Source organism: Centropristis striata, chromosome 23 (assembly GCF_030273125.1).
Source record: "Centropristis striata isolate RG_2023a ecotype Rhode Island chromosome 23, C.striata_1.0, whole genome shotgun sequence".
Lineage (NCBI taxonomy): Eukaryota > Metazoa > Chordata > Actinopteri > Perciformes > Serranidae > Centropristis > Centropristis striata.
Genome location: NC_081539.1, coordinates 25341251 through 25360564, shown reverse-complemented (window position 1 = coordinate 25360564; position 19314 = coordinate 25341251). Strand labels below are relative to the sequence as shown.

General features: G+C 38.5%; 1 protein-coding gene across 1 annotated transcript; it reads left to right on the top strand.

The window, feature by feature from the left end:
- Positions 1–200: 200 nt before the first annotated feature.
- mtpap (mitochondrial poly(A) polymerase) lies at positions 201–19053 on the top strand. The gene is made up of 9 exons (XM_059326568.1): positions 201–373; positions 1588–1760; positions 1896–2129; positions 3567–3791; positions 6364–6575; positions 8925–9151; positions 12922–13014; positions 13113–13186; positions 15514–19053. Exons 1-9 carry the CDS (start codon positions 226–228, stop codon positions 15829–15831), a joined length of 1704 nt encoding a protein of 567 aa, XP_059182551.1. The 5' UTR covers positions 201–225; the 3' UTR covers positions 15832–19053.
- The last annotated feature ends 261 nt before the right edge of the window (positions 19054–19314 follow it).

Genomic DNA, 19314 nt, shown 5'->3' with positions numbered 1-19314 from the left:
GGACATAGAATGAGTCAAAATATTCAGATATAAAAATGTACAGTTACAGCTGTAAGACTTTAAACGGGCCATAGACTGCAACGGACACATTATAATTATAACCGACCATTCATAAACGTTTTTCTCAGCTCTCTCTTTATCCTCTCGATTTTTCCTATTTGGTCCCGCTCTGTTGCCGTAGATGGAACCACGCGCATGCGCCTTTCAGCTCGTTTCTGAGTAGCAATGGCGTCCACCTTAGCAGTGTTCAGGTTACACATGAAGGGAAGAGGCAGCCTGGTGAAGTGCCTACGGAAGGTCCACACGTTTCTTCACAGGAGTATCGGGACAAACGTTGCTGCGCATGGTGAAGAACTCCGGAAAGACAAGACTGGTTAGTTTATCAAGCTGTCAATGGTACCACGTTAGCCTACTGCTAGCCCTATCCTCGGTGTGGTTGTCATTACAAACTTCATTAACATAGTTCAGATCTCTGAAGTTAAATTCTTCACTTGACAAGGTGCAGAGTTATAGATTATATCTATACCGAATTAAAGAGTTGATTTGTTAGAGTTCATATTTCGTGCTGTGTGACGTGAAACGTGATTTGAGGCATGTATTTTTTGTTAATTTTCATGCTAAATTGTCCGTTTTTGAATGTCACATATGGACTACAATACCAATAATTAATTGCTTGTGATGACCGAAACCTATAATGTCACATTTTTGTCCAAAAGAAAGACGTTGACAGCATAACCTTCAGTCTATGCACACCCGAGGATAAAAAAAGGCTCAGATGTAATGAGCTAAGATGGATTATTTAATGCTCTATAGCTCTGATTTAACCAAATCTAACTAACTTAATTATTGTTAACAACAAATACAACAGAAAATTCTCACTCTTCACTCACTCACTCTTTTTATTTCTTTCATAATGTAAATAAAAAAACTCAACAAACATTCTAGATAGATAGATAGATAGATAGATAGATAGATGAATAGATATACTTTATTTATCTGAGGGTGGGAAATTACAGTGTAGCAGCAGCATTACACACAGAGACAATAACAACACAATGAAATAAAAAGAACAACCTAGGCATACTTCAAGCAATAAAATTCAATAAAAATAAAAACGTCTAAAGAAGGAGTATTGTTTGTAGTGCAGAATAAAATATAAATATACAGTATAAACATATACGTGCCGTGAAACAAATGAAGTGCAGTGAACAGTGTGCATAAAAAAACATGGCGTGTGGCAGGAAGTATTTCCTATATCTGTCCCAAATCTTTATAGCTTTATAGTCACTAAGCTTTTTTAGAGCATTTTGTTGAGGAACTAGAATTAAATTCTTTGACCTCATCTGTCAAATCAGACATATCAATGTAGTAAATATTCAGTATTACCTTATTAAAGCAATTTGGTTTTGTATTATTGGCTGATAATTTATATATAATTCCATATGTGTGTATGTGTGTATGTGTGTGTGTGTGTGTGTGTGTGTGTGTGTGTGTGTGTATGTATCCCTAACAGTGACAATAAACAAATGTCTTTCTCAAAAAAAATCCTAGTAATGAACTTAACCATTGAATATTCTGCTTCTTCAGTGTCAGAAGAAAAGCGTGGATGGAAACCTTTGCATGCTGTCGAGGCTGAGAGACAAGAACAGGCGGACAGATCTGTTCTCATCAGCTTCCAAACCAGAACCGATAAGCAAACGTTCCTCAAGTATTTATCCAAACATGGACCTGTCAACAAATACTTCTTTTATGAAAACAATGTAAGTGAATCACCAAACTCCTCTGATAAATATGCATGGTTTCCAACAAATTTAAAGGATGACGTTGACAGACTTCACTGTCGTGTTAGGATTCAGTAGGATGGTGAATCTGTCTGTGTTGCTCTTATTTTTTAGGGGCCGTATGCTGTGGTGGAATTTGAAAGCAGGGAAAGTGTCGCCTCATTACTTAAAGGGGCAGCGATCACCAGCATCAACGATGAATCCGTGGTGCCTTTTAAATCCAGACTGCTGTCAGTGAAGGGCCTTGGCTCATCAAACTCACCAAAGCAGCAGAAAGGCTACAACTACCAACCACTAAACCCCATTCCCATGAACGAGCTCCTACAGAGACTGTCCAGAGAGAACAGTGTAAGTGGGTGGGTTTTAACATTACAATTAACAGTTCAGGTTAAAGGACTACTCAAGTGACCTGGGTTGAACTCTAAAGTCTGGATGTCACCATTAAAGATTTTCTTGGTACGATTATTGTCAGAGAAATAATCACGATATTACGATTATCACGATTATTTTTGCATTAATTAATTTCACACTACTATGAATAAGTTAAATCACACAAACGCTTCTTAATATGTCTTATTTTTTATTTATTTCCCTCTTTGGATGCTCTCATAACAAAATAATTCAGCAACAATGTAAAGCAGCCAAAAAGTACAAGAAAAATTATAATAATCCCAGGGGGAATGTCATATATACTAAATGTTTAAGCTATTAAAATCATTTTAATAATGTGTTTGTCTAATCTTATGTGGCCAAAAAAAAGTATTATTTTGGTCCTTTAATTTTATTTTTAAATTACATTGCCACAAATAAATGAGTAATAAATGAACATAGGACATCCCATAGTGCTTTTAGTGCTTTTTGCTCAATACAGAAACAGACGGAGGTAATGATAAATGTTCAAGGACTGACGACCTTTAGAAGATTACATTATTTTTTCTTATACAGGCCATTATACAGTGACACTATAACAGTTTGACAACTCACTCACTATGAGACATGTTGGGCTTTACGTAAATTTACATGATGCGGCTTAACTTGTCCCGTTGCTCTGTATGCCCAATCAGTGTGGCACAAAAATAACGGTAAATGACACGGTAAGTATCCATCCATCCATCCATTTTTCTCTGCTTATCCGGGGCCGGGTCGCGGGGGCAGCAGACAAAGCAGGGCATTCCATACGTCCCTTTCCCCAGCCACAGTATTTTCTACCAATTCATTGTTATGTTGGTAAACATTGACATGACTTAACCCAGTTACTATTTACCTTTAGGTTGTCGGGTGGTTATCCTGCAGGTGTTGAAACATGTTTGAAGTGTTGCCTGTTTTAACAGCAACTTTTTTGTGTCATGTTTTCCACATAGTAGACCGACTTCAACAATTACACCTTGGTCATTTTTTGGTAGCCAAAACATTCCCACACAGATGATTTTACACGTTTTTTCGGAGGGAATAGCTCCTCCCCTTCCATGCTTTACCTCCTGTCACCTCCGTCTGCAGCTGCACGGACCCAAAACAAAGCAACACAAGTGGTGACACGCAGTTGTTGTGTAACTTTATTTTCGTTCTGAGCGAGTTGCGCTGATGTACCAACATGGTTCCAGCATTATCTTTTCCAGAAATTGGCCGATATATTATTACGATAAACTAATTGTAAACGTGAAAACGGGTAATCGTGACATCCCTACTCTAAAGGCAAATACATGTATCTATGTAGAAAATGAATTACAATCAGATATCTGCCTCAAGGTTGGTATTAACCACGGCCTGTCTCCTCCTCCCCCTCAGATAGACCAACAGATGATCTTACTGACAGATCTCCATCAGCTCACAGACGAGAACAGTCGACTGCGTTACCTCGTCTGCTCTCTGGTCAAGGACGTTGCTGCTGCTTATTTCCCAGAATGCACCATCAAGCCATTTGGCTCATCAGTGAACGGCTTTGGAAAGATGGGCTGTGACCTGGACATGATTCTGGACCTGGACGGCATCACTGGGAGAAATACAATGATGGTAATAATGGGAGTCTGGGGCTCGTTCTGCAGGGGGCTTTACACTAAAGCAGGTTCATTTGTGAAACCAAAGCCAATGGCTGATAGGGGTGAATACATTTTCAAGTTTCCAAAATTAGGAATTTGTGCTGAATAAAACAGTTACTGTACATAAAAAATAAGAAATTGGTAATACTGATCAGGGTTATATTAGTTTGGGATTTTTCATTAGTTTTAATTTTGTTGTCAATTTTTGTTTTCAAATTAGTTAAAGTTAGTTTTCATTTTTTGGAAAATGCTGAGATTTAGTTTAGGTTTTATTAGGTTTTGTTTTTTGTAATGGGGTATTTGTTGGGTGCGAGATTCAATAAGGTCACAATAAATGTTTCCTTTATTTCCTTTGTCTGATCCGTCTCAGCCCCAATAAGTTTATTTAGACATAAAACCAGATAGATGAAATAGATTTCATATCAGCCAAGAAGGTTTATGTATGAAAAAAGTTGACAAAGACGAAAACGAAGGACATTTTCAATATAACTTTAGTTAGTTTTGTAACCACAAAATACAGTTTCAGTTAGTTATCGTTTTTTTTTTAAACTCTCGTTTTTAATCTTATTTCAGTTAACGAAAATGTTTTTTCAATTATTTTCATTCATTCATTTCATTATTTATTCCGTTAGTTTTCGTTAACTATAATAACCTTGATACTGATTCGGTGCTGAAGCTGGACAAATGAGAGCACATCTTTCCATTTGCAACAGTTAAGCCTTTCCAAAAAAAAGTGAAATGGCTACCAGCTGCTGTGGCCACAGTCATTTGCTGCCATCTGAGTTTTGTGAGCTGAGCTCTGCAGAGGGAAACTGAAGACAGCTGTGAAAGGAGAAGAAACCAAAAAAATCACAAACAACCCAAAAGTACCCCAGACAGATTTAGCTGCTTTGCATTTAAACTTTTCTTCAGTTAATGACATCTGTAATTACCTAATTATATTACAAAGCACAAACACAAAACATAATCAAATAATCATACACTTAGAATTGTGTATAAAAATCTAGTAGGGGGTTCTAATCAAATTTTATCCTCTTTTTTTTTTTCTAGGTTTTTTTTTTTTTTTTGCTATCACCTTGTATGGCAGCTTGCCTTCACTCTATAGCAAAGATACTCAAGTTGCTTTGCCAAGGGGCCACTTTTTTATAATGACAGGAGCCCAGGGGCCAGTTAAAAAAACAACAACATTAAAAATAAGCAAATGACTAAACATGAAAACACCCTTAACCTGTTTGTTTCCAAATGAACTGACTTATTGACTTTAAATTAACTTAAGAATCAACACTGTATGACAGATGATCAGATATTTTACTGTATTGAAAAGTTATGTTAGTTAAATGTTAGTTGTTAATGCCTTGCTTACATTTGAAAGAGTTTATAAAACAATAAACATAACTGTAATCTCTTTCATCATGCAATTATAAACCATAAACATAATCTGATCCTACAAGGGGTCGAATAAATATCATGTTTAGCCCTTACCTCTGTCACGAAGAGGATCCTTCGTTTAAAAAAATAAATAAATGTTTTTACGCCCTCTGGCACCTTATTTATGCACATTTGCAAAAAACACAAAGTAAAGTGAATTAATTTATTTTCAATGTAAATTATAAAATGGTCAGCGTGCCTCCGGTACTGTCGCCGATGGCTGACTGTAATCAACCACTGAGCCCAATGTCGTGATGTCAAATTTCTGGCAAAAGAACATCATGATTGATAAGATGACAGACTGTTTATTTGTAATGTTTGAATATTGGTTGTGTAGCAGGTGAGCTCATACGGTCTTCTGTTTGAGTTCTCTGCACTTAGTCGAGCGGTGTGGCAGAGAGGATAGACACATGCAGCAAGAAGCCTGAATATCAATAAATCAAACCATTTCAAATTCAAACACATCACGCACAACAACGATATCATTGTCTATCGTGATGTTTCATAAAGAACATAGTCATAAGTCAGTTTGGTAGACATTGCCCAACCCTACCCCGCACCTTATTTGTCATGGCTGTAAGTAGTTTCACTGCTCTAAAGTAAACACTGTATTGAAATGTCAAACACTTATGAATCATCATCATAAATTATGGCTCATGGTGGTCATTTTGCTGGAATTTTGCTTGAATTTTCTATCTATCAAAGTGAGAGCATTTCAATTATGTTTGTGATCTGTGCATCACTTATTTTATTAGAAATATCATTAAGCATAAATAGAGCATGGAGATTAAGATACCCAAGTAATGGTATTAAGTAAATACAGTGCATACAGTGCAGTTACATGCCAGATTCCCAAAAAGTTGCGTTTACAATGTAAATAAGAATAATGTATCAAATTAATAATGAGTGTATATACTTAAAAAAAGGTTTTTCCCAGTTTGAACATTAGACACTTTGTGCTGTATTCAATGCAAATGTAGGTGACAAAGGACTTGCAAATAATTGCCTTCTGTTTTAATACATTTTTTGCAGCATCCCAATTTTTTGGGAATCAATTGTAACAAATGCAGGCTGATTTAGGATCATGAAGAACATAACTGTAAACTGTCTGTGTGCAGCCTAGGTCAGGTCTGTTCTTTGAGTACCAGATGAAGAGTGCCTCCTCAGAGCGAGCCGTCACCCAGAACATCTTGTCCGTCATCGCGGCGAGTGTGGAGCAGTTTGGGGCTGGGTGTGTGGCGGTGCAGAAGATTCTCAAAGCACGATGCCCCCTGGTCAAATTCACCCACCAGCCCTCTGGGTTTCAGTGTGACCTTACAGCCAACAACAGGTATCCATGCTGTACACAGATATGATGAACCCATGACCTTTTTTCCATATGTAAGCAGTATGAATAATTTTTAGTCATGGCCCGCCCTGGTGTTGCAGTGGTTCCCGAAAGAATGGGTCAGTTTCATACACTCGAAGGGTCACGTCTCGAAATGTCAGTTCGAGTTGCTCATAGGCCTCTTGCTTCACAGAAACTGCTAGATGTATATCTTCCTGAGTGCTGTTCTGGCCACATTTGCGTTGCAAAAGTCCCAAACAGAAACTTGACTCTGGCAGGAAGTGCTGTGATGGTACAGTTATGTGCCTGCCAGTGAAACTGAGCAGAGGCACCAATGAGGGGGCTTGTTTGTGTTTCACTTCTTCTCTTCCAACATTTAAGATCTTGTGGTGACACAAACGCATACACACCTGCTAACGTACAGAATCACACACTGCAGTTTCTAAGGAAATGGAGTTGAAGCCCCAGGTCAGTCCTGATACATGTGTAAAAATGAACTAATCTGGTCGCTCAAACTCACACAGTTGGAGTGTTACAGTTTAAATTCATTAGGACTGCAACTAATTTGGTGACACTTTCTCTAAAGACCAGATCGACAGTGCATCATGAGGGAATTCATAGGGAATAATAGTGCATTTACTATGCCTTATGAATACACTTATAAACAAACATAATGCTCTTACTGTCATAAAACATTATAGATGTGACTTAAAGGTTCATTGTCCGATGGATGCTCTTGAAATAAACTATGTTGACAGATGGGACTAATAATTTACCTTCTATTAATACAGTATGACTGCCTTTACTTACCAACACACACCTCATCAATCAAATGTAGTAAGGACTCATAAGCCCCTTTCAGACTGCTCTTTCAAGCCGTGATATTTCCGCCTCTGTGACGTTTCACCTTTATTATTATCCAGAGGCGTAATGGGGGCACCAAGTGAACCTGGCTCTGTACCACCTTCTGAAGTAGTAACAGAGGAGGTAAATTGGCAGGGGATCAATGAGGGGACTTGTTTATGTTTCACTTCTTCCCTTCCAACATTAAAGATCTTGTGGGGACAGAAGATTCATACACACCTGCTAACATACAGAAAACCACTCTGCAGTTTCTAAGGAAATGGAGTTGAACCAACGCTGTGGGTGGATGTTAGGGGGGGACTTTTCTCAAATCGTGCTCCGAGATCTATGAAGCGCAACACTTTTCCTGCCTGAGGTGTGTGTGTGTGTGTGTGTGTGTGTGTCACAGAAAGTTAACAGCAGCTGAGTGTGACTGAGTCACTGCGACAAGCTGAAGGCTGCTCTCTAGTGGTGGTTTTGTTGTGATTTTAGTTTCACTGACCATTGACATTCAACACAATACAGTATTTTATTTTCTGAATTTAAGAGACTGTGCAGTATTGGAATCAAATAGCTGTTGAACTTACCCCAAATATGTGTACAAGTACAGAAAATGAAAGGGTTTAGGATTTTGGAGATGAAGATGTATGAAATACCAGTAGTGTAGTGGATGCAAAGCTTTACACTGTACTGGCTGCAGGGCGTAGTAATATTTATATGCTATGAACTTGGACACTGGAGCTCAGAAAGTAAGCCTATAGCTTTGTATCTGCTACACTACTGGCAAGCATTTCATATAAAAAATCCTGTACTATCCCTTTAAGGGCACAAAGAACACAAAAATGGCATGAAAAGGGTTTTTACTGAAATATCTATTGTACAAAACAACAGTAGGATTTGTATATTATTGGCAAAGACCATGGAAATTGTGATCCTCAAACATAATGACACATTAAATACAAAAAAATTACATTATCTTAAGGATGGACGTATTTAACACATAGTAAGGTAAATCTAGCCAATGACAAATCTTTTTACATCATGTTTTTAGGTTATAATTTTCCTTATTTTATATTAATGTCAAAGAAACAGCCAAGCAGTTAGTCGTACACTGCAAATTATTTGGTTCTTACCAAGATAAAAAAAAAACTTGGATTTAGGATTATAGTTTATCTTGTTTTAAGAGTTAATTTCTTATTTTAAGTGTTCAACTTCACGCTATAATCTTATTTCTCGATTTAACAAACTTAATTCAAGAAATCTTGTCAAGTGAAATTATCTTGCTGCATGGACCGATAATTTCACTTGTTTTGAGTACCTTTTCCCTCAGATTTAGTGTTGTTATCTTGTTTTTAAACACCCCCTTTTTTGCAGTGTATTATACAAAACTACATACAAATACATTACATGTAGATGATGTGCAGTTTAAATGAAACCAGTAAGATCAAAGCTCCATCAAAACATGAAGCACAGCAGACCAGCATCAGTTATTCTGTCTGTTCTCCACAGGATGGCGCTGAAGAGCACAGAGCTGCTTTACCTGTACGGAGAGTTGGACCCACGGGTTCGTTTTCTCGTGTTCAGCGTGCGCTGTTGGGCCCGAAGTCAAAGCATCACCAAGAGCGTCTCCGGGACCTGGATCACCAACTTCTCCCTCACCGTCATGGTGCTGTTCTTCCTGCAGAAGAGGAACCCTTCAATTATCCCCACCCTGGACCACCTCAGGGACCTTGCAGGTAGCACCCAGCAGCACCTCACACTCAACAGATGCCATGTCACTTTCGTGTAGAGTTTCTATGGTGTTTTTAGTGATCAACCTTAGAAATAAAAAGAACACTGTATAATAATGTTATCATTAAAAATAAAAGTCAATATGGGCAATAGTAGTTTTAGTGTCAAGAAACTAGACACCAGCCTTTAAAATCTTGCAGCCCCAGGTCAATCCCTATACATGTGTAAAAATGAACCAATCTGGTCACTCAAACTCACACAGTTGGAGTGTTACAGTTTAAATTCATTAGGACTGCAACTAGTGATGGGACGGACTGTGCCGAGGCTTTGGGGCGTGTCGAGAAATCCAGGAAGTCTTTTATGAAGCGTGTATCGAGGCTTGTTTCTTTAAGGGTGAGTGATGTCATTGAGCCTCGCTGGTTCAGGGAATGTTTGAGTGTTGGCGTCAGGTTGGTGTGATATGTGAACATATATAAAGCGCAATGGATCCCTGCAGAATTGAGTCCAATCATAGTGGGAAAATATTGTTTCTTTATAAAAAATGAATAAAGTCATCATCATCAGCCCAGTATTCATCAGCACAATCACTGTCTAATCTTTGGGAAACACTGCAACATATTTTCTTAGAAAAAAAACTTCAGTTATTATTAATAAGCAGATTAGCTGCTGCCGGAATGGTTTAATAGTTCTAACTATACTATTTGTGATCAAGAGAGGAAGTTCCTCAAATGTTCCCAGAGAGCTACTTTCTCAAACATAAAACTTTATTCATAATATTTAACATTTTATACATTATAAGAACTATATATTACATTGTCAGCCAATTCTATAAATGATAACTGAGAAAATAAAGTAGAAATAGGAATAAGATAAATAGCTAAAAAAAAAAACATAACTAGTGATTGCCAGATGAAGCTCCATGAAGCCTTGAAGCTTTTCATCCAATCAGCTAAAAAAAGGTTCATTTCTTGAGGCTTCATGTGCACTTAAAAACCTCCCTACTGGTCAAATCCTTTATTGTCATTTCAACAATTTGTGATGGCCTCTTGTCTGTCTGCAACAGTCAGTATGTTTACATGACACTTGAAAAAAAACAAATTATTGCCTTAATCTGACTATAACTGGACAACTGAAGTACATGTAAACGTGTTAGTCGGACTGATGTTGGAGTTCTCCAACTCCGATTAGGACACCCAGATAATGTGATCGGAACAGGATTTTAGCCGGCATGTTTGACAAGACAACGCATGTGCGCATGCTCAACATACTCGGACTCGAACAAAGACATCCAAGGAAAGCCGTTTGCACATTAGCCGTTCGCACATTTGCCGCTCACACATTAGCCGGTCAGTAGCACAAAGTGTCAAAGTCCGCAAAGTGTCAAACTGAGGTCAACCACAAAGGTTGACCTCAGTTTGGTCAACCTGAAGGTATTATATTAACCTCCTAAAACGACGCATATCACCACCCAGTGTTAGGAGGAGGACACGTTCCCGTCAGTTATTCGATTTTCTTAGTTGCATGTAAACTGGGACAAGGACAGAAGTCCTGTTGGATGCCAATATCGATTTTTAAGCATAGCTCGATTAAACTGTGCATGTAAACGCACTGACTGTCAGCATGAGAATAATCACTGCCAAGAGCAGTTTAATTTGATTTGGTGTGGTTAATTTATTTATTAATTTAATCTGTTTTTGATGTATTTATGGGTAATGGTGAAAGTCCAATCATGTAAAATAAACAAAAACGCATCAGTATGATTTCAATCAATGTTTAAATAAATCCAGCAGGATATGAGATGTTAATGTTAAAACTGTTGCAGTGTTTTCCAAAGATTAGACAGTGATTGTGCTGATGAATACTGGGGTGATGATCATGACTTTATTCATTTTTATTAAGAAACAATATTTTCACTGTGATTGGACTCAATTCTGCAGGAATCCGTTGCGCCTCTTTATATATGTTCATATATCACGCCAACCTGACGCCAACACTCAAACATTCCCTGAACCAGCGAGGCTTCAAACATCATCAGTGACATCACTCACCCTTAAAGAAACAAGCCTCGATACACACTTCATAAAAGACTTCCTGGATTTCTCGACACTCTCCGAAGCCTCGGCACAGTCCGTCCCATCACTAATCAGAACTGTTCAGTTTCAGGCCGTGACTTTAAAATATGTTTTAAATAGCTAACAACATTTCTAAATCACACCTAGCAACAATTTCTGCATTAAATACCATGTAAAAAAATGTCATGCACTAGCCCTTTAACCCTCGAGGCCTCTTTAAAATTACCTTACACTTACACTTACACATTAAGGTCCCAAAATGGTCCCACTCATTCAAGTGTCATAAAAATGTGATGCATAAATATTTTTTTTCACTTCCACTGCATCAAACCTTTCAGCAGCTTCAGACCTAGATATATAAATATTTTTTCATTTTTTATATTTTAATGCCCTTTTTGTCATAAGAACCCCTGATTTTCTCAAGAACACAAAATATGCAATATTTAAAAAAAAATAAGGTGCAAAGTGGAATGTTTGGGGTGAGGTTATTACAGCCTTCACTAGGTCAATAATTCCTTTAAATCAATCCCAACACACCAAGACCTTTTATTTGGTGTTCAGCTTTTTCATTGCCATGCATTATGCAAGGTAAGATAACCAGGCCTCCATTGAAACTGTATGTGATTTAGCTCTGCTGCCCCTGGTGGTTTGAGGGGGGTCATCACACCTAAAACCTATTTTCCCTTTATTTTGAAGGGAGAGGCTTAGATTTATTAGGCATTCGTGGGAAAAGCATTATATTATGTCAGGATTACAGTGTATCAAAAATATGTGTTTATAATGGGAGTCAATGGGACCAAAACGAGCGTGAGTATTCTATACACCTTGCAAAAGAGGAATTTTTAAAATTATAATTAAAAAACAAACCTGGCCAAGTTTCATACAGTAAGCCTTTAAACTGACCGATATATTGAGAATCAAAAACATAAAATTAGCTGAATGTACACATTTGGTCCCAAAGGTGCCTCGAGGGTTAAGAGTATACCATACCTTCATATTACCGTGCATACATCATTTATGAATATGTCCTGTGATCAATTAATGACCAGCACACCAGTCCACTGCAGTTCCTCCATCTCGCCCTCTCTCTGTCACCTTGGCTGCTTGATAATTGCCTTCCAAAAGCAATCCCCCCCCCCCCCCCCCGCCCCCCCCCCCACCTCTCTCCCACCCCCCTCCTCGGCCCCGTTTAGCGCAGACTCTATCTCACAGAGTGCTTACGGGACAATAAAAGGCCCATCACTCTGGGAAGGTCGATGACCCCGCCTTCTCTGGACACACACACACGCAAGCATACAGCCAGCTATTTAAACAGTGATGAGACACACAAACACACGCACCACCACCACCACCACCACCACCAGCCGCCTCATTCTAGTGGAGGAGACTGGGAACAAGGGCATTGCTGGAGAAGCAAACCAGCCAAGCAAGGACATGATCCATGTTCTCATTTTTTCTTTTTTGACCATCTCCATACATACCTTCTCTCTCTCTCTCTCTCTCTCTCTCTCTCTCTCTCTCTCTCTCTCTCTCTCTCTCTCTCTCTCTCTCTCTCTCCCCCTCCCCCCCCCCCCCCCCCCCCCCCCCCGTTCTGATTCCTCTCCATGAATACACAGCCACCATCCATCTGTGTCTTGTTTATGGCCATCATAGGCGTGTAAAGGCAGTCATTTACCTTGTATCCCCCGCTCTCGTCCCACAAGGTCCTGCGGACAAGAACGTGATTGAGGGGAACGACTGCACGTTTGTCAGCGACATCAGCAAGATCCAGCTCCAGAGCAACACAGAGACTCTCGGTGAGCACGAGAGCATTGGAACAAGGCTGTGGGGCTACAATTCACTTTGATTGATACTGATGTTTCTCACTAACTTGACTTTTCTTGCTTTCTTTCAGAACAACTGCTGCGTGAATTCTTTTTGTTCTATTCCACTTTTTCATTCATGAACGAATCCATAAATATCAGAAAGGTATGTATGATTTTTCACATCTATTAAGCCCTATGTCACAAATAATTTGTCCCATGATGACTATTTACCTTTTTCTTCATTAGCTTTTTATAATGAAAATGAAAAGACTGTGTAAAAGGGGTCAAATGAATCCCCACCTCCCCTCAGTGTGTTTCAGTTCATTTTTTAGCTGTCTGGCGCAACTTTACTGTTTCGGTTCACTCACCGTTCTCGTAGTGTCGTATTCCGCCGGCGGCTATTTTTACAAGTTGTTAAAACTCACTGTTCACCACCTGCTCAGCACCAAAAGCCAAAGTTTACTTTTAATTTATAGAGCACATTAAAGAACAACCACAGTTGACCAAAGTTCTGTACAGTTATTAAAATACAATAAAAATCATACACAAATATTCACACTCCTTTATCACCACCAAAAAGGATGTTTTAGCCTTGCTCCCAACAGAATTTGGCCAAAGCCTAATCTACCAACTAGCCCCGTTAGTGGCTAAGCTAATGGGGTTTAGCGAGAATAGGTGGTCTCCAGACTATATCTCATTTGTGATATAGTCTTGTGTTAGCCAGGCTAGATATTTCCCTTCGAAGTGTGGGAAATTATAAGTGTAATAAAACAGACCAACCTTCCTTCTCATATTTTCAACTTTCATTCATGCCACCTGCTGGCAGGGGCCAAATTTCATACAAACACTGTGACTCTTTCCGTCAAAGGAACATGCATGTAAAAGTCACCTGGATCTGAATAACACTTTAACAGTGTGTTCCGTGTATTTTCCGTGTTTGGTATACAAACAAAATAATTGCATATAATTTTATCAGAGTATTGTTTATTGTATTTTTGTAACTCTCAAATATATTTAATGGTACCCCGCCATAATAATTCCCCAGCTTCACTCAGAAAATGGTCCGTCCAGCCATAAATCAGTCCTGCTACTTGGATGGATTTTAATTTAACTTGAAAAAACAAACAGTTGCATCATTGAGAAACCAGAACATAAATAAAAAATCTATTCAGAAAGAACTGCAGCATCAAATGAAATCCAGATCAACCTCCTTTTCAACATTTCCTGCCAGCCTCAGAGCTGAGCTCCAGCAGAGAAATCTGTTGGTAATAAAGGCTCTGTTTGGTGAGTGGCGTCTTCCCACACACACAGATGACAGCTGTCCCTGTCATATGTGATTGATGCCAGCCCCACAGGGCCCGGCGCCCTTGAGCTGCGATCCCAATTAGGAGCACCATCAGCTTATGTGTAAACAAAAGCATATTTATTCTGTTTAAACCCATATTCAGTCTGTTGTTGCTTGTGTGCTACTTTTTTAAGCACTCAAACAACGTCCATGGTGGAACTCTCTAAATAAAATGGAAAGGCAAAATCAAGCCAAAAGGGTCAGAAATCTGTTTCCTAGTGTGTCTGAAAGCTAATTTTTCCCTCTCCAGCTGTGCAGGATAGGTAATTAGCATACCTTTAAAAAAGTTTAACATAAAATAATATCCTATTTATCACATACTGCTTTTGCCGAGAGACATTTAGGTGATAAAGTGGGTGTTCATACTTTGGTGGCACTTCATATGAGATGCAGGGACTTTGCTGGTGCTTGGAGTTTAATGAATTGATGCCTCTGGGAAAGAGGGACCCTGCAGCTTAATATATGAGACTAATATCAAGTTTGACACAGCAGAGGAAGCCTGCAGGTAGACTGTGGCCATGACCCGTGCCTATAGGCTTTCACCAGTGGAGCAACAGCCATAAATCTGCATTACTGAGCTACAATTCTCCGGTTCACTCCCTTCCTCTGACTGATGGCTTTATGTTGCCATCTTCTGTCCCTCCCATAGCTCCATCCTTTTATCCTTGCAGTGCTATACTGTCAGGCTTTAAGCTGGATGTGGCATGCAAAGTACCATGGGAGGTTCTTGACTTCTCTCTGACCCACATACGATGGTTCATTTGACGGCCATGACTGCCAGACAGGAGTGCACATCATATATGCTTCCGTTGCTAACACGTTCAGTGTGCATGCAGGTTTCCACAGCAGTCTGGCTCATTCCTTTGGTTCACCCTTTCAGAATTATTCTCACTTTTCACAACTCAAGTCAAAATATCTTTCAGAGCCACGTTCATGTCCCTGCCTTTCCCATATGTGGGCATGCTGAGAGGTGTTCCAGTCAGCTATAGGTTCCCCAGATACAGCAGCAAGGACCTTAAACCATGACCAACCAAGATAGATGGACCATAACATACAGTACATGCAGGACTGTGCTTATGGCTGCTGCAGCTGCTGCTCACCAATGTGTTTTCATCTGCCAGCATTGTCCCATTACCTCTCTCCAGGGCAAGGAGCAGAACAAGCCGGAGCCAACCCCGATGCACATCCAGAACCCATTCGAAACCTCTCTGAACGTCAGCAAGAACGTCAACGCTGCACAACTAGAACGCTTCGTGGCTTTGTGTCAGGAGAGTGCCTGGCTGCTGGAGCACAAAGGAACCCTCAAACCTGAACATGTGGGAGGAAGTATTCCACAACCTTGGGGATTCGCTAACCTCCTCGTTCCCACACGGAACGCACAGATCATGAGTCGCAAAAAAAGGAGGCAAGAGGATCATAATGGGATCATCAAAGTCTTGCTGGACTCCTTAAAGCATTCCTAATAGCAAACGAAAAGCTAAGACTTTTGCGAGAGCCCAGAATTCAGCTCCATCCTCTCACTATCTCTATAACTCATGCATTGGAGGAAACCTTCTGGTGTTGTTGTCTGGGGCCTCAATTCAGAGGCTTCTGTAGTTTAATTCATCTGCTGGACTACAGTTCCAAACATGGACACTGGGGGGTGTTAGTGGGACCTGAATGTGCATATGTTTGGAATACTGGAGTGATTACTGTGTACTTCACTGTAGACTTGCCTACTCTGTTGTAATTAAAGCCAATACTGTGGAAACTTATGCAAGTCGTTAAGACTGTAGATTCACAGGTTGATTTCATTTAAAATGTGTTGGGTCATGAATGTTATGACTAATCCCTAACATCTGTTTACACCTCAAACAAAATCACTATGGATATATTTTTGTATCAAAGATACAATACAGATTTAATAAGCAAGATTTCATTGCAAACTGGAAACACCCAGTGTAGTTATTATGACGCCCCTAAACCAAAAAAGAAAAGTCAGTAAACGGACAGAAGGATATAACCGAATACATCAAAACTATCAATTCAAAGGACTGTACAAAAACTATGTAATTTAATACTTTTCTTCAATCTCCAAGAAAAGAAAGAGTTTATTGGGTTTTTTTCTACCGCTAGTAACTTATAATTAAAGCTGTATGTATTTCTCTCCTGTTTATCTGACTGACTCATTCTAGCTTTTAGTTGTGTGACATCATACAAGGGCAAGGTACCTCACCGAGAAACGCTGATCACCAGGAGTTCTTAATTCTAGCTGAAGCAAACTGTCATCATAAATCTACACTTGAGCAGGTAAAGCTAATCATTCATACCACATACAGCTGTAGCTCGGGATTAAATCCCTGAGTAATATAACCGTTTCAAATTTTAGTTATCAATAAAATAATTTGATTACAATGCAAAAAACTTGGCAGTGTTTCCCCTACATGCATTAGACAGCGGCGCTTATAGGGAAGTTAATGTTAGCTAATGTTGTCTAACCTGGGCCAGCCAACATGGCCAACACTTATTGTAACTCATAACTAGATACAGTTTATTCTTCTGCTGTAGGACTATGAGCGCCAATCCTAAAATTACACACAATCATAAATACCTTGTGTCTGTGTTTGCTCTCGTTTTTCATTAAGAGCGAGGCCGCAAACAAAAAGTATATAGTGCTGCTAGTTTACACTAATAAATACAAAACTTGGTCGTATATCTGTATTTTCAGCACATTTTAAAAATACCAATACTGATAACCATGGTAATTTGGGTCACAATCATTGGTGGAAAGTAACTTAGAAAGGTAATTTACTCAAGTACTGTACTTAAGTACAGTTTTGAGGTACTTGTACTTAACTTGAGTATTTCCATTCCATGTAACTTTATACTTCTACTTCACTACATTTTGAGGCAAATATTGTACTTTTTACTCCACTACATTTAGCTGCCAGCTTTAGTTACTTTTCAGGTCGAGATTTAATATGGAAAACGTGATAGTGAAGTGATTAAAGTGACATTTGTTTAAAGTAAACCTCATAACAGTATGTTAAGAAAGTAATGTTATTATGCTTGCATAATGCATCAATAACAATAATCCAATAATTTATTTGGAATACATAAAACGGTCTGAGTGGGTACCTTTTACATAACAAGTACTTTGATACTTTAAGAACATTTTGATTCTGATACTTTTTTACTTTTACTTCAGTAAGTTTTAAATGCAGGACCTTTACCATAGTGGAGCCATTTTACAGTGTGGTATTACTACTTCTACTTAAAGGGATCTGAATACTTCTTCCAACACTGGTCACAATGGTTGTGATATGAAATCCTTTTCATCTCTTATCTGCCACTTACTGGAATACTTATTTAAACCAATTACATTTAAGATAATGCTATCAATTTCTGTGCTGCATTAAAGGCATGATGTGCAGGAATCGAGACATTCAAACTTGGCTCCTCCTCCTCACGTCAAAACAAATGACAGTCAAACCCAGAATCATGAATCTATTCCAAGGTTATTATAGTTAACGAAAACTAACAAAATAATGAAAACTAGAATTGAAAAAACATTTTTGTTAACTTAAATAAAAATAAAAACGAGAGTTTTTAAAAACCCGATAACTAACAAACTGTATTGTGTAGTTACAAAACTAACTAAAATTATAGGTAAAATGTCCTTTTATTTTCACCTTTGTCAACTCTTTGTCATTTTCATACGTAAACCTTTTGGTTGATATAAAATCTATTTCATCTATCTGGTTTTATGACTTGGGGCTGAGATGGATAAGACAAAGGAAATAAAGACAACATTTATTGTAACTTTATTGAATCTCGCACCCAACAAATACCCCATTACAACTAAACAAAACTAAAACTAAGCATTTTCCAAAAAAAAACTCACTCAAACGAATTAAAACTAACTGAATTTCAAAAAAAAAATTGACAACAAAATTAAAACTAAAACTAATGAAAAATCCAAAACTAATATAACCTTGGTCTATCCTTTGTTTCCTGCATGGTATACCTTTGCAGCATGCCCATAACAAAAATTGTATTAGTTTACTGGCTAAAATGCTTAAGCCACTGTAACTGGGCTTTTTACTGTAAGGCTGTATTATACATTATTGATAATTTACATAACTTGCACTGCCTGATATAAATGTTTTACGATTAACTGAGCTTCAGCTGGCTATAGCAGCTAGTTGCAAAGGCTGGTTCTCAGTGTTCAGCTACTTGTATTTTCTGTTAAGCTAGCTAGCCACACTCCCAAGTCTGATGTGTGTCTGAAATCCTTTTGTAATGTTAATATATTGTAATGTATTCATTTCTATTTTGACTTGTCTGATAATCTTTTACTGCCTTTTGTACAGTACAAAGAACACTTTTAACAGCATTGTCCCAATTGTCACATCTGGATTTCGCTTTTTAGCAGCAAATGATCTAAAACAGTGACATAATGGTGCTAGCGTGTGTTAAATTTATATAAAAGTAGACAGCCCATCAACTTGGTCACCCAGTTCATTGGAACCAAAGTCAGCCAGCTTTGTGGCAAAGTCTGTTAAATCAATTGACCTCTCTGAAAACCCACTGGTGATATGTCTTCAAATATGTTTAAAAAAACTAAAAAAAAAGAAGTTTCCAGCATACAGTACCCACTAATAAAGATGCACATTGTGGCTGAAACACCATAAAGGTAATTCACATTTATTTATTTTTAAAGTTGCATAACCTGAGTGTATATATGTGTCTTTGAGATGAGATAGAGGGAAAATAAAAGACCTTAGGGTGTGTGTGTTAAAAGTACATCTGCAGGTTCACATCCTATGAGTGTGCCTGAGTGTATTTGTATATGAGTGTTTCAGACCCATGGGACAGCGTATGAGGAGCAGGGAGTGTGCAGCCCACAGCTGTTTTTCCGCTCATTGCTGTGGGAGGTCAGGGGGTGAGAGGATAGACTTTTAACT

Excerpts from the sequence above, each read along its gene's own strand:
- mtpap (XM_059326568.1), top strand. The coding sequence starts at position 226 with ATGGCGTCCACCTTAGCAGTGTTCAGGTTACACATGAAGGGAAGAGGC. Across the intron at positions 6,576-8,924 it reads GACCTTACAGCCAACAACAG|GATGGCGCTGAAGAGCACAG; the intron begins GTATCCATGCTG and ends TGTTCTCCACAG. Across the intron at positions 13,015-13,112 it reads GAGCAACACAGAGACTCTCG|AACAACTGCTGCGTGAATTC; the intron begins GTGAGCACGAGA and ends GCTTTCTTTCAG.